The 22,277-nt window shown below is 43.7% G+C and overlaps 1 protein-coding gene across 3 annotated transcripts in view; it reads right to left on the bottom strand.

Moving 5' to 3' along the window:
* The window catches only part of MBTD1 (mbt domain containing 1), a 106,661-nt gene that overhangs the window by 16,803 nt on the left and 67,581 nt on the right, over positions 1 to 22,277 (bottom strand). The window contains exon 16 of one of the 3 annotated variants that reach the window (XM_073588159.1): positions 4,157 to 4,321. The exons of the other annotated variants lie outside the window; for them this stretch is intronic. Coding sequence (XP_073444260.1) covers positions 4,290 to 4,321 — 32 coding nt within the window. The 3' untranslated portion in view covers positions 4,157 to 4,289. Of the gene's footprint in view, positions 1 to 4,156; positions 4,322 to 22,277 lie in introns of those variants that run through there. 3 annotated transcript variants of the gene reach the window in all.

Below are 22,277 nucleotides of genomic sequence, written 5' to 3' on the forward strand. Positions count from 1 at the left end.
GAACCGGCCTAGGGATTGTTAGGAGTGGAGGGACACTGACTCAGGGGAGTGCAGGAGGTCTCCACGTCCCCGTTCCCTATCGCAGGGCCCACCGTTGTAACTGTTTTCCCTTCCCTCGTGTCTTGTCATTTTAGTTACGGGCCTGCGGGTCATGTCACATAGGACAGTTACACGTGCCATGTCTTGTTGTCTTAGTTACGGGCCTGCGGGTCGTGTCACACAGGACGGGTCCACGTGACAAGGATGGCAGCAGGTACAGTCTGGGTGGGGTCTGTGTTTAACATTGTAAAGTATCGGAGAAACACCGATGACACAGGTACCATTTTTTTCTATGTGCTGAATGGTAACTGAAGTTGTGCCGTGACACACTTTATGACTGAAAGCCCAAAGCTGAAGGGAGGAAAAAAGTTATTTTACTCCTGGCAGCTTGGGCCTTGGTTGCTGCAGCCGCATAACTTTAGCATGTTATTAACCTGCAGGTTAACCCCATATCTGTAGGTAAATAGCGTGTTTTTTTCTTTCACAACAGGTTCCCCCTTAAGGCCTAAATCAGACAACAGATATTAGGCCACATTTTAACCTCCATTTAACAACTGAATCAACAGCATCATTAATTTATTTTTGAGGCGTTTCCCCATGTCTCTTTTTTCCATGGTGCACTTACTGGAAAAAATAAAAATTGGTGTACTTAAGATTGGGATTCTCCTAAGCTCCAAAGATAAGAGGGCATACAAGTGTCTTGCAAAGTTTATTTTTTTCCTCTATACAGACTACAAACAGAGGAACAGGTCTTGTCAGTGTGTCCAATATTACCTATCAAATAGTTTGGTACAAACAGACAGCAGGAATTTGTGTACTGTCTGTTATATTCTTCAACCCATAGAGTTGTATGGGCATTTTGATCCAGTCCCATTAAAAACAGACATTTTTCTTTGAGACTTCTTCTCTGGTTACAGTGTACCAAAAAAAAAAACCACACAAATGTGTGAACAGACCTGTAGAATATACTGGGTATGTGTTCTATGCTAAAATTTAAAAAAAAAAATAATAAATATATATATAATTGACTTAGGACTCATTCACATGCGTATTGTATATTGGGTTTATTTGGCCATAGTCTTCCACTGACTTAACACTACAGCACTATAGGGAACTATTGCTTTTTGGGATTATGCAAAATTGGCCATGAGCAAGGAACCAAATCCCATGACAGTGAAGTGTTCCAGCTGTGGTGGTCTCCACCTGAGCATCAGTCACATGACCACCGCTGCCCGTGCATTACAAGAAAACATCACCACTCAAGCCAGTCACTAGCTGCAGTGGTCAAGTAAATGGATAGGCTTGTTCTACTGTGTATATTAGTGCTCAGAAGAAAGACAAAAAAAAGCCAAGAATTCATGGAAAGTACTTTTTTGAAGAATAAGTGATCATTTTTTAATGCTTAAAAGGGATATTCCCATCTCCAAGATCATATGCCAGTACATAGTAGGTATAATAAGATTATCAAATGCCTCCAATTAGAAATGTAGTATAGTTTAAAATTTGCCATGTTGGTTACCCCATGTGCAGGACATCGCAGTAGCTTAGGCATCCATGGTTATGACCACTAGCCACTAACAATATGTGAGTTGTCATAACCATGCATACCTAAGCTACTGAAACGCCTGCACATGGGAAAAGCGACGTAGCAATTCAGCAGAACTCTACTACATTTCTAATTGGAGGTATTTGCTAAAATCATTATTATTACACCTACTACACATTGCATAAGATCTTGGAGATGAGAATACCCCTTTCAAGTGATATTTCACATCTCCCAAATGTATATACAGACATCAATTTCCAACAGGTCGACCCAAAAGGTCTGTGCCAATAGATCCTCTTTAAAGGGAATCTACACCCACCCTGAAATAATTGCCCATACATTAGTATATCAGAAGTTAGCTCAATGGGAAAAGTCTGGTAACCACTTTTCTTTGAGGTTGTCTTTCAAAGGGACAATCCCTGTCCCTATGTCATATTAGAGCAAGTGGACATTATAAAAAGGGATTTTCCTAAGAGTATTCTGATTGAAACAAAGTATCACCAGTCCCTAGGATAGGTGATAACTTATTGATCGATTGGGGTCCAACAGCTGGGATCCGCAACGACCGTTAGAAGAGGACACTTTTAGCCCCATTAAAATGGAGTAGCAGGTTATACCTGGGCTTCATTAATTCCCTATTGGGCTGCCGAGTGATGCATTCAAACACTGTAGAGAATAAATGGAGTGATGGTCGGGCGACCAACTTTATGTGCCATTTTGTAACGGGGGAAAAAAATTCCCCATTTGGAAAAATAATTCCCTTAACGGACGGTCCCAGTAGTTGGACCTGCATTGATCAGTATCCTATCCTGCGGATATGTTCTAACCATACAATTAATACAGATGGTCATTAGAATTTAAAATGGACAACAAACCTTTTGCCATTTGCTGATCAACCCAATATGTTCTTTTTAAAATGAAACTGTGTTGTCGCTTTCAAATATTCCACAACCCTCCCACTACAACAATCACCAACACTGCATGTTCTAGTTTAATCATCTGGCTTGCACATTATCCTATAAGGGTGCATCAGAAAACCCAGCACAATATGGACCCAATCTTTATGGCATCCATTTTAATATCCCAGATAAGCATTTTTCTATCCATATGGTTGGGGGTCGTACAGACTGGCATTGTGGCCCACATGTAGCCTCTGGCCTGCAGGCTGATCTATACATACTACTTGTTGTTCCACTGAAATATGATGAATAACCTGATCAATACAGACGACAATCAGACTTCCAGCCAAATGGGCATATGTTAAAGTCCATGTGACATTAAGCTATATATGAATACCCTATTGTCATATACAGACACCAGCCCAATAAAGACACAATGTCTTTTCAAAAATTTTATTCCCATAAGTACAAAACAACACCTTATAAAACTGGCATTTATATGGTTGATTGTAACATGTGAATGTACTGGATAAAAAAAAAGCAACTGTGCAAACTTTTATTATGGTTATTTACATTGCATTGACAGGCGATACCTTGGCTTGTGCGTTAGACTGTCTCACTGGTGGACTTTGGCCTGTATTTGTAAGGCAGAAGTGGGGTGGAGGGAAGTAGAGAGTATCATGGAAAGATTTGTACACCCAAGGAAAAATTAATCAGCCCTCAAATATAGTCAAAAGGGGTCAGTTTGCGTCCATTAGGGATCGTGAACACAACCACAGATCGCACTCTTCTGAGTTTTATGGTCTTGACGGATAGCACTCACATCCATGATATTCTATGGGGCTGGGTACATGTTTCCTCAGATTGAGTGGTCCAAGCAAAAAGCAAAGTACCACCATGCAAAATTTGCCTCAAACAATCAGATGGCAGTCGCCCATTTAACGGTCCATGAAAAATTAAACAAAAAAAAACAAAAACGGACGGCACTCTGATAACTCACAGTCAATCAAAAATTATAAGTTAAACCGCACCTCATATAGCCAGGGTCCTACAGGACACTAATCAAGACGCACATCACAACTAGGGAGTTCATGCCGGAGAAGAGTCCATACCAAATACGGTAGTAGAAAAGACAGCGCCTCAAACGTTGGTGAAAAAGAATTCACATTTTATTCTGCCTCCTATGGCAACGTTTCGATGCAAAGATCTTTCTCAAGGAAGAAAGATCTTTGGATCGAAACGTTGCCACAGGAGGCAGAATAAAATGTGAATTCTTTTTCACCAACGTTTGAGGCGCTGTCTTTTCTACTATTTGGCATGCACTCTGATAACGTCAGAGTGTGGTTCGATTTTTTTACAGACTGACTTTCTAGAGAAACTTTCATTTTTTTTCTCCCTGCAAGAAAATCAGATCACACTCTGAGTGTGATTAGCACAATGGAACCAAGTTTCTCAGATGCAGAAAAAAAAAAATCTGCACCTGCTCTTATGGAAAAGTTCAGTTTCCTTCAGGAGGTCAGTTTTTCAGTTCCTATAATGGAATTCAAGAGTGAAGCAGCTTTACTAATACTGACCAAAAATAAGCCTGAGTAAAAATGTTCATAGAGGTAATTGTGTTGAAGACTGCATATGGCCCCAGTGACACGATAGAACCACAAAACAAAATTATATTAACTTCAATATTTATTTTGTAAGAAAATAAAAATATAGGTATAGATATACATTTGACACAAAAAAGTAAAAAAACAAAAAAAGGTCTGCATGTATACAGAACAGAACGGATGCTTGGCTGAAATAGTCACTGCTTAGAACTTGCTACCAGGGAGATTTCTGATATCTGGAATTTAATTTAAAAATACCAATTAGCAATAGATCCAAATAACTATATATTATTTTTTTTCCTATTGCAATAGGTGCACTTCCTAAATGTCATACCGACAGAGGCCCAGGAAGCCGGTAGCCGCAAAGTGGCTGTGATAGTCCTAACAAAATACCTGCTCGGTAGAGTCAAAAAGTAAAGGTTCATCTACATGGTGCGATGTGCAGCATACAGTTGTGCTCAAAAGTTTACATACCCCGGCAGAATTTTTGCTTTCTTGGCCTTTTTTCAGAGAATATAAATGATAACACCAAAACTGTTTCTCCACTCATGCTTAGTGGTTGGGTGAAGCCATTTATTGTCAAACTACTGTGTTTTCTCTTTTTAAATCATAATAACAACCCAAAACATCAAAAGTGACCCTGATCAAAAGTTTACATACCCCATTTATTAATTCCGTGTATTGCCCCCACTAACATCAATGACAGCTTGAAGTCTTTTGTGGTAGTTGTGGATGAGGTTCTTTATTTTCTCAGATGGTAAAGCTGCCCACTCTTCTTGGCAAAAAGCCTCCAGTTCCTGTAAATTCCTGTGCTGTCTAGCATGAACTGCGAGCTTGACATCTCCCCAGAGTGGCTCAATGAAATTGAGATAAGGAGACTGAGATGGCCACTCCCAAACCTTGTTCTGCTGTAGCCAAATTACAGGTCGACTTGGCCTTGTCTTTTGGATCGTTGTCATGTTGGAATGTCCAAGTACGTCCCATGCACATCTTCTGTGCTGACGATTGCAAGTGCTGTCAGATTGGATTCCTGGAAATACAATCACCGGTAGGTCTACTTACCGTTTTCCAGTTCACCAATCCTGACAGCACCATGGAGAATACCAAAGTATGATGATCTAAGCCAGTTGCCCTGAGACTACATCTAACTTATAATGTCTCGAGAAGGTATTTAGACTCGACCAAGTTGCGGCTGATTCCTAGTTGAATGGGCTCTAAGAGTCTCCGGGGGAGATTTTCCTTGAGCCTCATAGGCTAGAACAATCGTGGATCCGATCCACCTAGCTATTGCTCCTTTAGGTTTCTAGGGTGCTGGCAGAAGGAGGGGAGAACAATTTCCTGACTCATGTTCGGGGTTGATACCACTTTGGGGAGGAATGTTGGGTCGAGCCTCAAGACCAGTCGGTCCTCGAACACTTGTAAATACCGGTCTTGAATAGATAGATAGGGGCTGCAATTCTTCTATTCTTTTGGCCAATGTGATTGCTACCAGGAAGGCATTTTTAAACAAGAGCCTACTAATGTCCATATTCTTTGATGGTTCGTATGGATGTTTATAAAGCACATTTAGCACCAGGTTTAGATCTCAAGGTGGTACAGACTTCCTCACAGAAGGCTTCAGTCTTTGAATAGCTCTAGAGGACCTAGCTATCCAGGGGTGGGTAGATAGGGGAGAGTCGAAAATTATGCTAAGGGCCGAGATCTGTACCTTTAAAGTACTTGGTCTAAGACCCTTCTTGAAACCGGTCTGCAGGAATCAAGAATCTTGGGAATGTCCGGGAGGGACGGTTCTACTGACGATTCTCTGCAATAAATGCAGAAGCGCTTCCAGATTTTATTATACATAGCAAAGGTCACGGCTTTCCTGCTTGCTTGAAGGGTAGATATCACTGTCGGACAATCCCCTTGACTTCAGGGCCTGCCTCTCAGGATCCATGCTGAGAGTTGAAGATTGTCCGGATTGTGGTGGAGAACTGGGCCTTGGTGGAGATCTTTTCTTCTTGGAAGGAGGATGAGGTCTTTTTCAACCATTTTCATCAGCAGAGGGAACCAACTCCTCTTTGGCCAGGAGGGCACCACCAAGACAATCTTCGCCCTTTCCTCCTGCACTTTCCTGAACACTCTGAACCAGAGGAAGGGGGGAAAATGCATAGGACAGCCCCTCTCCCCATGGTTGGGATAGTGCGTCGACTCCCACTGAACAGTCTAGGGGGTTTAGGGAGAAATCTTCTGACATTCGCATTTTCTCTGACTGAACAGATCCACTCGTGGCACCTCCCTGCATTGACACAGTATACCGAACACTTCCTTGTTCAGTTCCCACTCTGTGGGGGATAACTTGTGCCTGTTCAGGAAGTCTGCCACCTGGTTCCTTCCAGGTGTACTGCAGAGACGGATAGGACAGTCCTTTCTGCCCATCAGAAGATCCTCTTCGCCGGGTGTTGCAGTGTAGGATGCTTTGGTCCACCTTGATGATGAACAATGCCACCGCCGTCATGTTGTCGGACAGGATCTTTATATGTCTGCCTCATCGACTGGACCTGAAATAGTACTTTCCATACTGTATACAGTTCCCTGAAGTTTGAAGACCTGGATCCCATCTCTGGACTCCATTCTCCTTGGAAATATATCCCTTACACATGGCTGCCTCAGCCTAGCTGACTTGCGTCGGTGGTGACCACGATGCACGGGGAGAGAATTCAGGGAACTCCCGCCTGGAGGTTTTCTGGAGTGGTCCACCAACGTTGAGAGTCCCTCACTGGGAGAGATAGGGGCATCAACGTGTCCAGCAACAGTTTGTTTGTTCCAGACAAGTAGAACTGCGCCCTGGAGCTCTCAAGAGTGGAACTAACTCCACCATACGCTGAGGCTACAAGAGGTCATTAGTCCCAGGATTCTCATTGCTTCTCTGATGAAGCTGCGGCTTCCTGTAAATTGGTGGATTCTCTCGAGCATGGCGCCGTTTCTCTTCTGGGAAAAAAACATGTTCTTAGATGGGAGTCTAGAAGAACCCCTAGGCCTTAGATCTCAAGTGTTCCTCCAAGTCGTCGACTCATAAATGCATGGATCGAGCCACCGAGGTTGCAGCGATGTTAGCCCAGATTATGGCTGCCGAGGTTCTCGTTAGGAGGCAGTCTGCCTTCCGGTCCACGGGTTCTCTCAGGCTGGAGGAGTCTTCAAATGGGATTGAGGTTCTTTTCGAAACTTTGGCTACCGGAATGTCGATCTTGGGGATATCTTCCCAGGCTTTGATGTCCTCTGGCTCAAAAGATAGGCACAGTTTAAAATCTCTAGGAATAACCAGACTTTTTTCTGCATCCTCCCATTCCTCCATGATCATAGAGCGAATGTGACTGTTGACCGCGAATACTCTCTCTGGGATCGTAACCCTCCAAACATCTCGTCCTGTACGGAGAGGGGTTTTGGGGTTTCCGCCACCTGCATGGTATTTTGCACTGCATGGAGGAGTTCATCAGTGTCCTCGGAGGAAGAGAGATATTTCTTCCCTCCCTCTGCTGGGTCAGTAAATACTACCCCTTCTTCTTGGTCGGATTCATCCAACATCATCTCTTCTTCAGCGGACACTTCTATCTCCCATGGTCTTTTACGGGACCCACCCTGGGATTCGGACTGTGAGGTATGAGCATATGCTATCCCAGAAATTGAGGCCTGGACCTCCTCTCCGATTATGGATCTCATGTCCGACAGCAAAGAAGTCTGTACTTCTCTGATTATTTTTGAAGTGCAGGGCTCGCTTAGGTGCTTCTGCCAGGTATCTGGTAGTTTGAGGTTACAGATAACACATCTTTTACCCTTCCCTGACATCTTGCCATCCTTCATAGGAGTTGCCGAGACAGGTGTTCCCCCCCTAGAATACACAGAGTAGATGCCATGTGCTTCTATGTGTGGGGTAAGGCCTTAGAGTGGGTGTCACTTTACAAGCTTATGCACTCAGCTATAGTGTGAGCTTTTTGACACTATTCCAAAAAAACCCTCAGGGGTTAAATGTTGTACACAGCCTAGAGAGTATCCCACATAAAGTCAATTAAAACATAACCTTTAATGAACCATTAAAAGGACACAAAAACATTACAAAAAAGTGCTCATGTGAACCAGTGCTCAATAAAAAATGGTTTGGTCTCACCATTGGTATTAGATATAGCATTCCAGCATCAGGGCGTATCCTGCTGTAGAGACAATCCACTCATGGGGAGCTGAGACATGGGAAAACCAGTATTAATGTAAAGTATTCCCCTACACTCCCTGTCGTGCCCCAGCGTTACTCTTGTCCTAACAAGGACAGGCCCCAAGTGGATCCTGTAGTGGACATCCCCACTGATAAGGGGAAAAATAGACAGAAGCTCCCTACTTGTTTCTTCCCCAATGGTGGGGATTCATCAGGGGAGTCAAATATATATAAAGCAGTAGGAAAGGATGTATAGAATTAGTGTTATCCGTTAAGTCCACAGGCCCTGCAGTGGCGAGGTGCCTAAAAAACTAGTGTGACTGTCCCTGTTACAACCAAGTGGAGTCCTATATCTAATACCAATGGTGAGACCAAACCATTTTTTATTGAGCACTGGTTCACATGAGCACCTTTTTGTAATGTTTTTGTGTGTTATGTCCTCTTAGTGGTTCATTAAAGGTTATGTTTTAATTGACTTTATGTGGGATACTCTCTAGGCTGTGTGCAACACTTTACAAGCTTACTCACATGCCCCTGGCTTCGTTCCAAGCCAATGTCAGTCTTAGCAGAATCCGCAAGTCGTAAGCTTAAAGTAAAGGGCCTGTCACTGTTTTTTGTGACGTTATAGCAATATCGCTAGTGATATCGCTATGTCTGATACTTGCCTCCGACCGCTCCCCCGCTGGTTATCGCTGATCGCGCGAGAACATCCTGGACCGTTTCTCGTCGTCAGCTTCCTGCTGGGCTTCCTGCTCTGAAGAAGCGTGGACGCGGGCAGGAGGACATCAGGATCGCCTCGTCTGACAGGTAAGTAGCGACCCCCAACCCCTGCGATGTCGCTGGTGAGATCTGCCTGTGTGGCAGCTCACTAGCGACCACTTAGCGATGTACCAGCGATCCTGACCGCGTCATATCGCTGGTCGGGATCGCTGGTACATCGCTAAGTGTGACAGTACCTTTAGGCAGCCTACACACATTTTAGGACCCTTCTGCTGATGTCCTTGCCAGATACCCTTTCCTGCGTCGTGGAACGCACGCCAGCTGCGACTCGGAAGTGCTCTGCCCGGCTTGCAGAGATGACGTCGTTGGAAGCGCGCCTGCAGGGCTTTCAGTGTGCCTGAGGCAGACGTCCGAGCTGAGAGCCCCCAGGCAGGAGGACGCGGCTCGCAACTCAGGAGCAGCGCTTCACTGAGGTAGGCTGAGGGACCCCACCATCGGAGGGTGTAGGCCACAGATCTCTTGCTAGCAGGAAGGGAAATGCTGGGCCCCCTGAACCATGCTGATCTGCCTGATGCAGCCAGAAATAGGAGCTTCCTCTCATCATTCCTATCCTCACTGGGACAGGAAAAACTCTGAGGGGTGGAGATGGGAGGGTCCTTTTAACCTCTCATTGTTTTCTGTCCCAGTGAGGATAAGAAGGATGACCTCCATGGTGCGGTTAGGATTGGTGAACTGGAAAGTAACGTCTATGGTTGTGGCCAAAAGGTTCAATTTTGGTCTCAAACTCCAAATTACCTTGTTCCTGAAGTTTTGAGGCTGGTCTCTGTGCCATTTTGTGTATTGTAGTCGAGATACTTTGTGGCATTTGCGCAGTAATGGCTTTCTTCTGGTGACTCGACCATGCAGCTAATTTTTCTTCAAGTGCTTCCTTATTATGCATCTTGAAACAGCCACGCCGCTAGTTTTCAGAGAGTTCAGTATTTCCGCTGATGTTATTTGTGGGTTTTTCTATTCATCCCAAACAATTATCCTGGCAGTTGTGGATGAAATTTTTGTTGGTCTACCTGACCGTGGGTTTATTTTATCATAGCTCTTGATTTTCCATTTGTTAATCACAGTTTGAACTCTGCTGACTGGCATTATCAATTCCTTGGATATCTTTTTGTATCCCTTTCCTGTTTTATACAGTTCAACTACCTCTGTTGACAACTCTTTTGCAATCCCCATGATTCCAAATCCAGAAACGTCAGTGATTGGATGACCGATGCAAGAGTCTGTCTGGATTCTAGAAACTCATTCAGCTTTTATGCACATACATGGATTACAAGCAAACAGGTCACAGGTGAGGATGTTACCTTTAGTAGCCATTCAAACCCATTTGTGTCAACTTCTGTTCAGGTTATTAGGCCAAATTCACCAGGGTATGTAAACTTTTGATCAGGGTCATTTGGATGTTTTGGGTTGTGATTATGATTTAAAGATGGTAATGTGTGCAAACTGTAAAGCGCTGCAGAATATGTTAGCGCTATATAAAAATAAAGATCATTATTATTATTAAAGAGAGAAAACACTGTAGTTTGATAATAAATGGCTTCACCCAACCACTAACCAAGAGAGGGGAAAAAGTTTTGGTGTCATCATTCATATTTTTCGAAAAATGGCCAAGAAAAAAATTCAGCCAGGGTATTTAAACTTTTGAGAACAACTGTACAAAAAAGCCATCTAGCAACATGTCTGCTGGTCAAGTAACAGCCTGTTTACACAGGCAGATCGAGATTCAAATGTGCATGTGTAGCAGATCATTCAGTGCACTTAGACGTCCATTGTTCTCACCAGCACAGGTGCTATTTACACAGGTTATTTCATTATAAAGGTACGGTCACACTTAGCGATGTACCAGCGATCCCGACCAGCGATATGACGCGGTCAGGATCGCTGGTGAATCGCTAAGTGGTCGCTAGTGAGCTGCCAAACAGGCAGATCTCACCAGTGACATAGCAGGGGTCGGGGGTCGCTACTTACCTGTCAGACGAGGCGATCCTGACGTCCTCCTGCCCGCGTCGCTCGTTAGCGCCACAGGAAGCTGACGACGAGAAACGGTGCAGGACGTTCTCGCACGATCAGCGATAATCAGCGGGGGAGCGGGTCGTAGGTAAGTATCACATGCAGCGATATCGCTGCTACGTCACAAAATCAGTGACGTTATAGCGATATCGCTTAGTTTGACAGGCCCTTTAGACTGAGTAATTACTGTGAAACAAGCGATCTTAGGAGATCTAGATCACAATAATCGTGCAGTTTAAATTCACCTTAACTTGCTGCTTTTTTTGACTCATAGATTCTTAAATTTGGATCAATGGATAGCAAAAAAAATAAAAAAATCACTAGTGGTCCTAAGACACTACAGGCAATGATGAATGCAACTCTACAGAGCGAGATCCTCACCCAACACCCACTCATATCTTTGCTTTCTGGACCTTTGTCAGTGTGCAAGGGGGTGGATGATTGCGTTTAACTTCAGTCACACTGAAAGTTTAATTCTAAGTAGTTAGGATTTGCAAAAAAATAAAAACAAAAACCTATGCAGTATTTGAAAAATAAACAGTTTTACCATTTTTCTAATAGTCCATAATCGGTGAACAAGCTTTTTTTTCGGTTCCCTATTTTTGGCTGCTTGTCACCTGATTAACAAGTAAAATACTCTTGTTGGGTGCTCGGATCATTTATTCCGGCGTAAAATAGACACTTTCTTAAACCTTAAGGATGTGACCTCAAGATTGAAAACATTGTGCTGACAACTAAAGAGAGTGGATCCGCAGCACTTAAGATTTCAGAGAGGTAGAAATCCATATGTCGCATGACTAAATCACCACAGAGCCTTATAGTTTTTATTAAATAGCTCTGCAGTGAGCTCCTTAGAGATCAACTCATCAGAAAAAGTGGCCAGTCTACAGGTATTGGCTGAAATAGACATTTAAATATTAAATGTAAAATATGGAAGAATTAACAGATCATATAAACAACAAGCTGTTTAGCTGTTACTGGCAGTCAGAAATGCTCAAATGCTGCCATCATGTCCATCGTGGACGTGGCTGCATACTGCAGATCCACCAACCAGCCACTATAGCTTTGGCAAAGCTGCCGTGTTCCAGCAGCATCAGAGAACTTCCGTCCACCAGTAACAGCAGTGGTGATGGGTGTTGTAACCACATTGATCAGATATTGATGGCTTATCCCAAGGATTGGACATCACTTTAAAAAAAAAAAAAATTGTGGTCAATCTCTGTGACCTCACAAGACTTCTGCTGACAAGCATTCACACTTAAAGGGAAGGTGCCGCAATTTTATATAATTTGCAAAAAAATAGTAAGTAACAAAACATGTTGTTTCAGCAAATGTTGTACTAACCAGGATTTATGGTTTGTTTGTAATAATGTTTTAATGTAGCCACTGGGCGCTGCCATCTTGATTTGCAGATCTGTGGAGGACTCATACAGTCTGCAAATATGGCAGTCCCTGCACATAGGAGACTGCGGTCGGCTCCCAACCCCACCATGCAGCCTCATTAGCAGTGAACTAGGCACGCCCTTGTGGGCTGCACCATTCACTGCTGTAGGTGTGGCTGGGAGCCATTTTACTGTAGCCCAGTGCTATCTGCTGAGCTCCACTTACACTCTATCACAGGACCACTTGTGGCATAACAGGTCCTGTGTTGTGAGGAGAGGCTGAAGATATGGAGAAGGTGGTCAGCAGAGGAGAGAAGCGCTCACTGGAGCCGGAGGATGGAGAGTGGTGAGTGCGGGTGACTTTCCTTTATGCTCCTCTGTCCTGCTTACTCCAGGCTCGGCCCTGTGTTTCCTGCTCTACTGTGTTCTTCTGCTCTGTCTCCGCCTCCTCACTCACAGCCCCAGTGATCTCCGGTAATCTGACACCTTCCCTTTTATGAGAGCTTTTATGGCTGTCTGAGGACAGTGACATATACAGCCCATAGTCTAGTGTATAATTGGGGGGGGGCTCGAAGTTTCACCAGTGTGGGCATATCTGTAATACTGTCTTGTGTGATACTGACTGCTGAGCCGAGTATCTAATCCTCTCCTGTGTGATACTGTCTGCTGAGCCGTGTATCTAATTCTATCCTGTGTGATACTGACTGCTGAGCCATGTATCTAATCCTATCCTGTGATACTGACTGCTGAGCCATGTATCTAATCCTATCCTGTGTGATACTGACTGCTGAGCCGTGTATCTAATCCTCTCCTGTGTGATACTGACTGCTGAGCCGTGTATCTAATCCTCTCCTGTGTGATACTGACTGCTGAGCCGTGTATCTAATCCTCTCCTGTGTGATACTGTCTGCCGAGCCGTGCATCTAATCCTATCCTGTGTGATACTGACTGCTGAGCCGTGTATCTAATCCTCTCCTGTGTGATACTGATTGCTGAGCCGTGTATCTAATCCTATCCTGTGTGATGCTGACTGCTGAGCCGTGTATCTAATCCTATCCCGTGTGATACTGCTCTCCTGAAATACTCTGTGCTGCTGTCACCCTGCTGGTTTTATGTGTGATCTACATGGTGGTATGAACTATATGGCGGTATTATGTGTGAACTATATGGCGGTATTATGTGAGAACACTATGGCAGTATTATCTGCTAAAAGGGGACCCATTCTAGGGTGGTTCTGGCTGAGCACCTGCACACGGGTCAGGGGTAATAGGTGCAGTCAGGGGAGGGCTGGTGAGGCAGCTGAAGAGAGGGGTCTCATTTTTATCGTTACTGTATGGCTACATTTCCCCCATCCTGCTTCCCAGCGTCACCCCGGACTGCGCCTGTCGCCTTGCTTTCACACATCGCCAGGACAGGATCTGAGGAGGGGAATGGGGTCTTTGCCTGCAAAGTATGGATCAGGCTGATTGATGGCCGTTCTGATCCAGACTTTACATGCAAAGACAGTCAGTAACTTTGCAGGCCCCATCAAAATGGCTGCTCACTGTGTTCCTAGATGTCATAGGTTTTTGTGCCAGATTTCAGTAGCTGCTCCACCTAGTGTTTAACAAGTGGAAATGCCAAACTTTTTAAAATTATTTTTCATATTTTGCAAAATTAAAAACAAACGATAATATTTTTTAAGAAAATGTAAACATTAAGTCTTTACATTTTTTCAATTGCTGAAAAAAAATTTTTTGGATGGCACCTTCCCTTTAATTTTACAGGATCCAACCGCACTTGTCTAGCACAATGGAAAAGCCATACCTTTAAAGCCCTCTGACTGTTAATACTTGTTTGTGTCTGGATAAATAATAGCGGGCACAGTTTCCTGTAAAGCTGATATGTATCTTGTTGAACTCTCACATTTTATAGGGTTTTATTCTGAACCCTGCCCTCTTAGATGGGATAAATTAATTGAGGTGCAGTCTTCCTTTGACTTTTACAAGGGACTCATATAGAAATGTTCTGTGCTAGGGGGTAGAGCCTTAAGAACTTTTCTGATTTGATACAGGCGGTCATATTCTGGGACATTTCTGGGCAGGCAGTGACTATTGTTAAAATGCCAAAATATCAAAAGCATTTCATTGCGGGTCCTATGAAGAACAACTGAACACATAGGGGTGGCTTGACCAGGGTGCTCGGACAAGCAAGACTGAACCAAAAAAAAAAAAAAACAAAAAAAAAAAACCGAACACAAACAAGCACCATAGCAAATTTAAGTCCTAAAAATGTTTTTGTAAGGAAACAAATGCACGAGAGGAGAGCCAGGGGATACAGATATCCCCCCGCCGTCACGAATCTGTGATGGGGCTTACACAGTCACAGCTCTCCGGCGCCTCTCTTACCCTCAGATCAGTCAGGGAACTGCACCAAGGATAAGTAGTCTCTGGAGAGGCTGCCCTGTCAAGTACTGGCTATCGAGGCACTCTGCAGTGATGGCGGTATAATAATAATATTATATATATATATATATATATATATATATATATATATATATATATATATATATATATATATATATATATATATATATATATATATATATATATATATAGTGCCAGTCCCAGGCCAGGAATATAAACCTCCAATCCATTACTGCCAGGATCCCCCAATAACACCAGAATGGTATTCTGCCACCAGTTTCTCATCGTATACAGTGACTACAAGTAGTATTCAACCCCCTGCAGATTTAGCAGGTTTACACATTCGGAATTAACTTGGCATTGTGACATTTGGACTGTAGATCAGCCTGGAAGTGTGAAATACACTGCAGCAAAAAAGAATGTTATTTCTTTGTTTAATTTTTTTTAAAAATTGTGAAAAGTTTATTCAGAGGGTCATTTATTATTCAACCCCTCAAACCACCAGAATTCTGTTTGGTTCCCCTAAAGTATTAAGAAGTATTTCAGGCACAAAGAACAATGAGCTTCACATGTTTGGATTAATTATCTCTTTTTCCAGCCTTTTCTGACTATTTAAGACCCTCCCCAAACTTGTGAACAGCACTCATACATGGTCAACATGGGAAAGACAAAGGAGCATTCCAAGGCCATCAGAGACAAGATCGTGGAGGGTCACAAGGCTGGCAAGGGGTACAAAACCCTTTCCAAGGAGTTGGGCCTACCTGTCTCCACTGTTGGGAGCATCATCCAGAAGTGGAAGGCTTATGGAACTACTGTTAGCCTTCCACGGCCTGGACCGCCTTTGAAAGTTTCCTCCCGTGCCGAGGCCAGGCTTGTCCGAAGAGTCAAGGCTAACCCAAGGACAACAAGGAAGGAGCTCCGGGAAGATCTCATGGCAGTGGGGACATTGGTTTCAGTCAATACCATAAGTAACGTACTCCACCGCAATGGTCTCCGTTCCAGACGAGCCTGTAAGGTACCTTTACTTGCAAAGCGTCATGTCAAGGCTCGTCTACAGTTTGCTCATGATCACTTGGAGGACTCTGAGACACACTGGTTCAAGGTTCTCTGGTCTGATGAGACCAAGATCGAGATCTTTGGTGCCAACCACACACTTGACGTTTGAAGACTGGATGGCACTGCATACGACCCCAAGAATACCATCCCTACAGTCAAGCATGGTGGTGGCAGCATCATGCTGTGGGGCTGTTTCTCAGCCAAGGGGCCTGGCCATCTGGTCCACATCCATGGGAAGATGGATAGCACGGCCTACCTGGAGATTTTGGCCAAGAACCTCCGCTCCTTCATCAAGGATCTTAAGATGGGTCGTCATTTCATCTTCCAACAAGACAACGACCCAAAGCACACAGCCAAGAAAACCAAGGCCTGGTTCAAGAGGCAAAAAATCAAGGTGTTGGAGTGGCCTAGTCAGTCTCCTGACCTTAACCCAATTGAAAACTTGTGGAAGGAGCTCAAGATTAAAGTCCACATGAGACACCCAAAGAACCTAGATAGCACTAGATACTACAAATATATACAGAGTAATATATAGATATTACAGCCAGAAGTACAGATAAAAGTAGGGTGCAGGTTGGAGATAGCAGTTAGCTGTATGTGTCACGTTACCGTTCATTATAACTTGTGGATGGAGGGAAGCTCTCATTCACAGGCACCTTCTTAGTTTCTAGTCTGTCTCCAGGCGTGACATGGCTTCCATGGCAGAACAATGACAAAGGCTAAAGGCGTGTAGCCAACTTTTAATCCCTAGCTCGACCCCTCCCCATATTTGCCACCACCCCTCTGGAATGGACTGAACTCTGCTCCCTTGACCCCCTAGCTGAAATAATTCCCAATATCTAGGATGGGCCATAACTTCCTAGTGGGAGGTCCAAACGGGACGACTAACTTCTCAACGAGTTCGATGGGGCTGGACAGATATGGAGAGTCCAAACTTGGGTCGGCTAAGTGTTTCTGGAGAGCCAGTCTCGATAGCTTGGTATCAGGGACAGCTAAAGAAATAAGAGATGCAGGGTGCATGCGGAGGGCTCCCAGGGTTCTGGTGGTATGTTAGACTTACCCCTGAGATTCACGGTACTCTCATTATTCATCTCGGGGCGTAGGTGACGCTTGGTCTGGAGCTTCCTTTGATGTTGGCTGCCTGGCGCAAAAGACAGCAGGGGGTCCTAGCTCTGCTCCTCCTTGCCTTCATTAACACGAGGCCTCAAATTCTCTGGCCAAATGGTGAAGCTCTGTTCTTTTGGGGATTTGTGTAATTATCCCAAGGGTGGGGGGCCACTTCAGGAGTGAAGGAAGATCTCTGGACAATATATTGGGCCTGAACTAATAAATCCAAAATGGAGTCTCCCTCGTCCCTCACAGTTTTCATTACAAGAAGATTAGTTGGCGTCCATAAATTTGACTTCGCATAATAGGATCGTGGATTCAGACTGGTAAATTGTGAAGCGTATAAATTTGTTTGCATGACAATATGTCCTAGCACCCCATATATGAAACGAATTAAAAAGAAAAATGGACGGTCCAAAATCTCCCACCTTCACACTTATACTAGGAATTGCATTAAAATGAATGGAGAAGCCAAATCTGTAACCTCCTATCTGGGAAATGCTACATCAAGTGGAAAAGCCCCTTGTACATTGGCAAGCGCCATTTCACTATTACTGGGCATGGTTCCCGATTTGGAGACATTTCTCCAGCAGCGCTATTTGCCCCTCTTGTGTTAGTCCTTCAGGTTTCAGGAAGGACCAGAATGACTGTATATTTCTCAGCCATCACGGTCACTGAAAACTAAAGCCCTCTAAATCATCATCGCCACCTGACATTACACTCTATTCATTGTCAAAACATAATTGGGCAGACACCTCCTCTGCAGTATAAGGCTATGTGCACACGTATGCAGAAAATTTCTGCATAAAAACAGGACTCCTTCCCAGAAAAAGCGTGATTTTTTCGCGTTTTTTTTGCGCAAAAACTAAGCGTTTTTTATACTTTTTTTCCGCGCGTCCCCACACACATAGAAAATAGCAAGAAATGCTTAATTTTCTGCGAAATTAATGAGCATGCTGCATTTTTTACCACGAAGCGTTTTTTTCGCGGAAAAAAACGCATTAATATGCACAAAAAGTGCAAAATGCATTAAAATGAATGGGAAGCTTCTTTTAAGCGTTTTTTTTTGGTAAATCCGGGAAAAAAAATGGGTAAAAAACCGCAACGTATGAACACAGCCCAAGACTAACGTGACATTTTATTACTTTTTATATATCAATGTATATAACATAACATGTAATTCCAGAACACAGTATTAGGAACAAGTTTTGAATTAAAATAAAACTATCAAATTATACATATATCATACTATATAATTAACAAGTTAACTGATGCAACTAATTGTTCAAATACTTGATGGAACCACTAATAAATGATTGGCAAAACAATTGCCATCAAGCCTAACCTTAACAATTTATTTTAAATTTTAAGACTATAAATATATTAATCATCTTACACTATACTAAACATCTACCCAACTAACACTATAGCCTAACTAATAAGTTGATAGAACTAATTGGGAAAGGGGAGGAAGCTCTCGATTTATGCGTGTTTGTCACAGTGTGACAAGATTGATCACTGACACAGCTCTAGTCAGAAGCACTTGTCATACGGTTTCTCCTCTGATCGCTCACTGACCAGATCAGAGGAGAAACCGTGTTTTCTGAGGCAAATCAGACGGGAAAGTTTGTTACTACAATAAACTTTCCCAGCAATTGCCCTCATTGGCTGGCATGACTGATATCATCAGGACCAGAGCCAATCAGGTTTCGATGGGGTCAGGGGTCGCAGCAAGCGGCCTGCACCGGAATCCCAGAGGGCAAAACTGCCGACTGTTAACAAACGTCGGCGATGCACGAAGCCCAGCAAGCGCTCACGTACATCTACAGTAAGCAGTCGCGAAGCGGATAAAATGGGAAATGCAGATGGCTGGAATGTAAGAAGATGCCAGATTATCCCCATAGATTCCAAAAGGTCATATATTCATATGCACTACCACCATATGAGGGCAGCATAGACTGGAGGGAGAGATGCTTAGTTAGCGGATACTTTATTTTCTATTTGATTCTGTTTTTTCATGTAAAATAAATTCACAAAAAAAAAAATCTCAAATTCAATCCCAGATTAATGAGATTCACTGAAAAAGACACATCAATAAAACTTAACCCTTTATTCAAAAGTATAACTCCGGATGACCAAAATATACTCTACAAAAAAAACCAAAAAACAAAAAAAACAAGAAAAGGTCTCCAAGTAATGCGAGTCACACAAAGGTACCACAACTAGAATGTATGCCTCACATCTCACGACGCATACGATTACAATTGTGGTACCTTTGTGTACTTGAAGACATTTTCTTGTTTTTTTGTGTGTATAGTCTAGTCATCTCTTGAGGTTATACTCAGGATTTGAATTACTTCAATGCACTTTAGGCTGTTATGGTTGTTTAATTTTCTTTTAATAAAATGTTAGAGTGATCTGAAGGCAAAAGTAAATTTTATCTACCATATATACTCATGTATAAGCCGAGATTTTCAGCCCATTTTTTTGGGCTGAAAGTCCCCTTCTCGGCTTATACATGAGTCACATACCTGGGGGTCAGTGTGGGAGGGGGAGCGAGGGTGTCAGATTTCATATTTACCCCTCCTGGCGCGGTCTCTGCAGCCCCCCCTCCCCCGCTTCTCCCACGGGCTCTCTTCCTGCCTTCAGTGGTCACGTGGTATCGCTCATTACACTCATGAATATGTGCATATTCATGAGTGTAATGAGCACTACCACGTGACCGCTGAAGGCAGGAAGGGAGACAGTGGGAGAAGCGGGGGGGCTGCAGAGACCGCGTCAGGAGGGGGTAACTATATCCAATATTCACCTGTCCCAGGTCCATCGCTGCTCACCGCTGTCTGCTGCGTCCTGTGTCAGTGACGTTTACGCAGCAGAGGGCGCGGTGACATGGTTAGTGCGCACCATGCCCTCTGCTGGCTGAACAGTCACTGACACAGGAAGCGGCAGACAGCGGTGAGCACGATGTGGACCCCGGACAGGTGAATATGTCAGGTGCCGGGTCCTGAGCAGGAGAGGTGAGTATGGCATTTTTTTTTTTTTGCAGCAGCATATGGGGGCATATTCTATGGAGTAGCATATGGGGTCAGCATATGGGGGCACAGTCTATGGAGCAGCATATGGGGACTATGGAACTCTCTGCCATATGATGCTGTAATGAGTGATTCCCTACTAAAATTTAAGAAGGGACTGGATGCCTTTCTTGAAAAGTATAATATTACAGGGTATAAACACTAGTTTCCTTAATATTGCGTTGATCCAGGGAGCTAGTCTGATTGCCGTATGTGGAGTTGGGAAGAAATTTTTTTTCCCCAATGTGAAGCTGTTTGCCACATGGGTTTTTTTTGCCTTCCTCTGGATCAACATGTTAGGGCAGGTTAGGACAGGATATGGGTTGAACTAGATGGACTTAAAGTCTCCCTTCAACCTTAATAACCATGTTACTATGTTACTATATTCTATGGGGCAGCATATGGGGGCATATTCTATGGAGGAGCATATGGGGGCATAGTCTATGGAGCAGCATATGGGGGCATATTCTATGGAGCATCTTATTGTGGAATAATCTATGGAGCATTTTATGGGGAATAATCTATGGAGCATCTTATGGAGCATAATCTATGGAGCATTTTATGGACCATCTTATGTGGGAATAATCTATGGAACATCTTATGGGGGCATAATCTATGGAGCATTTTATGGGGCCATAACCTTTATGGAGCATTATATGGGGCATATTATTCTATGGAGCATCTTATGGGGGCATTTGTTGTGAATTCGCTTTCTGGCCTACCTCTGGTTACTAGTGAAGGTAGTGGAGCTGGTTATATTGACAGAGGGGGTCGCGATTTCCCTTTCCGGGCTCCCTCTGGTGATTACTGGAAGTAATGGAGCTGATCTAATTAAGAGGCCTGCCACCTGATAATGAGGAGGACGATTGGACATCTGGAGTTTCTGACTGGATTTAAGACAGTCGACTCCCTCTATCCCTGCTGGTGATTTTTTCCTGCCTCCTGAGGTCTTGGTTTCCAGCTCAGTCCCTGCATGCTCAGCTAAGTGTTCTTTTGCTATTGTTCACATTTGATCTGGTTTTGTCTATTTCAGTTTTGTGTGGTCAGCCAGCTCCAGCTGGGGCTGTGCTGAATTTCCATCCTTATGTTACTGCTTGTGCCAGTTTGTTTTTGTCCCTTATTAGATTGGCCTCTTTTTGCTCTGCTTTCAGAATATACCAGAGTGCTGATATAGTGGGCGAAGTCGAGTGACTTCAGTATTTTTCCATCAGACGTGTTGGACATTTTTTGCAGCGTTTTTTGGATGATTGCAGATAGTGTCTTTCCTTTCCTGTCCTGTCTAGTTAGTGTGGGCCCCATCGTTTTCTCAGTTTATTTTCCTACCTGCGTTTGTGTTTTCATCTTGTCTCACCGACATTAAATGTTTGGGGCAATCTATTCCTTTGGGGTCTGCTCTGGGGCAGTTTAGATTTTCCCTTTCTTGCTTTAGGCTTATTTAGTTCTCCGGCTGTGTCGAGGCATCCAGGATCATCGTAGGTACGCTGCACGGCTACTGCTAGTTGTGTGGATAGGATCAGGGGTCTGCAATCCGCTTAGTTACCAACCTCTCTGGGTTTTCTGTGGCTTAGCTTGGTCTTGCTCTCCTCCACAGTGACCCAATCATAACAGGCATTATTAACCTTTTTGCAGCATTATATGGGGTGTATTTTGTATGGAGCATCTTATGGGGCCCATCATGAACTGTATGGAGCATTATATGGGGCTCCTGATTCAATATAGATATTCAAAAACATTTAACCTACTGATGTCTCAATTAATTTTACTTTTATTGGTATCTATTTTTATTTTTGAAATTTACCAGTAGCTGCTGCATTTTCCACCCTAGGCTTCTACGCGAGTCAATACGTTTTCCCAGTTTTTTGTGGCAAAATTAGGGGGGGGGGGTCGGCTTATACACGAGTATATACGGTAATTCCCTATTTTAATCTAAGCTATTTCCTAATATACTTGCTTCCCTACCATTCCCCCAACTACACTAACTGCTATTCTATTTTTTGGAGGAGTTTTTTTTTTATTTTTACTTCCTGTCTGAGGATTCAGTTGAGAGCGCCCAGTGCATCCTGGGATACTAAGGCGAAGTGTCATCAGAGCAGGGGGCGGTCACTGCCATAGCCCCATGCCTCAAATGAAGAGTTATCAGCGACGATCGGTCAAGGGGCTGGGCTAGTTCTTGCTCTGCCTCTGCGCTGTGCACAGTGACA

Source organism: Dendrobates tinctorius, unplaced genomic scaffold (genome assembly GCF_039654945.1).
Source record: "Dendrobates tinctorius isolate UK_male_01 unplaced genomic scaffold, ASM3965494v1 ptg000103l, whole genome shotgun sequence".
Lineage (NCBI taxonomy): Eukaryota > Metazoa > Chordata > Amphibia > Anura > Dendrobatidae > Dendrobates > Dendrobates tinctorius.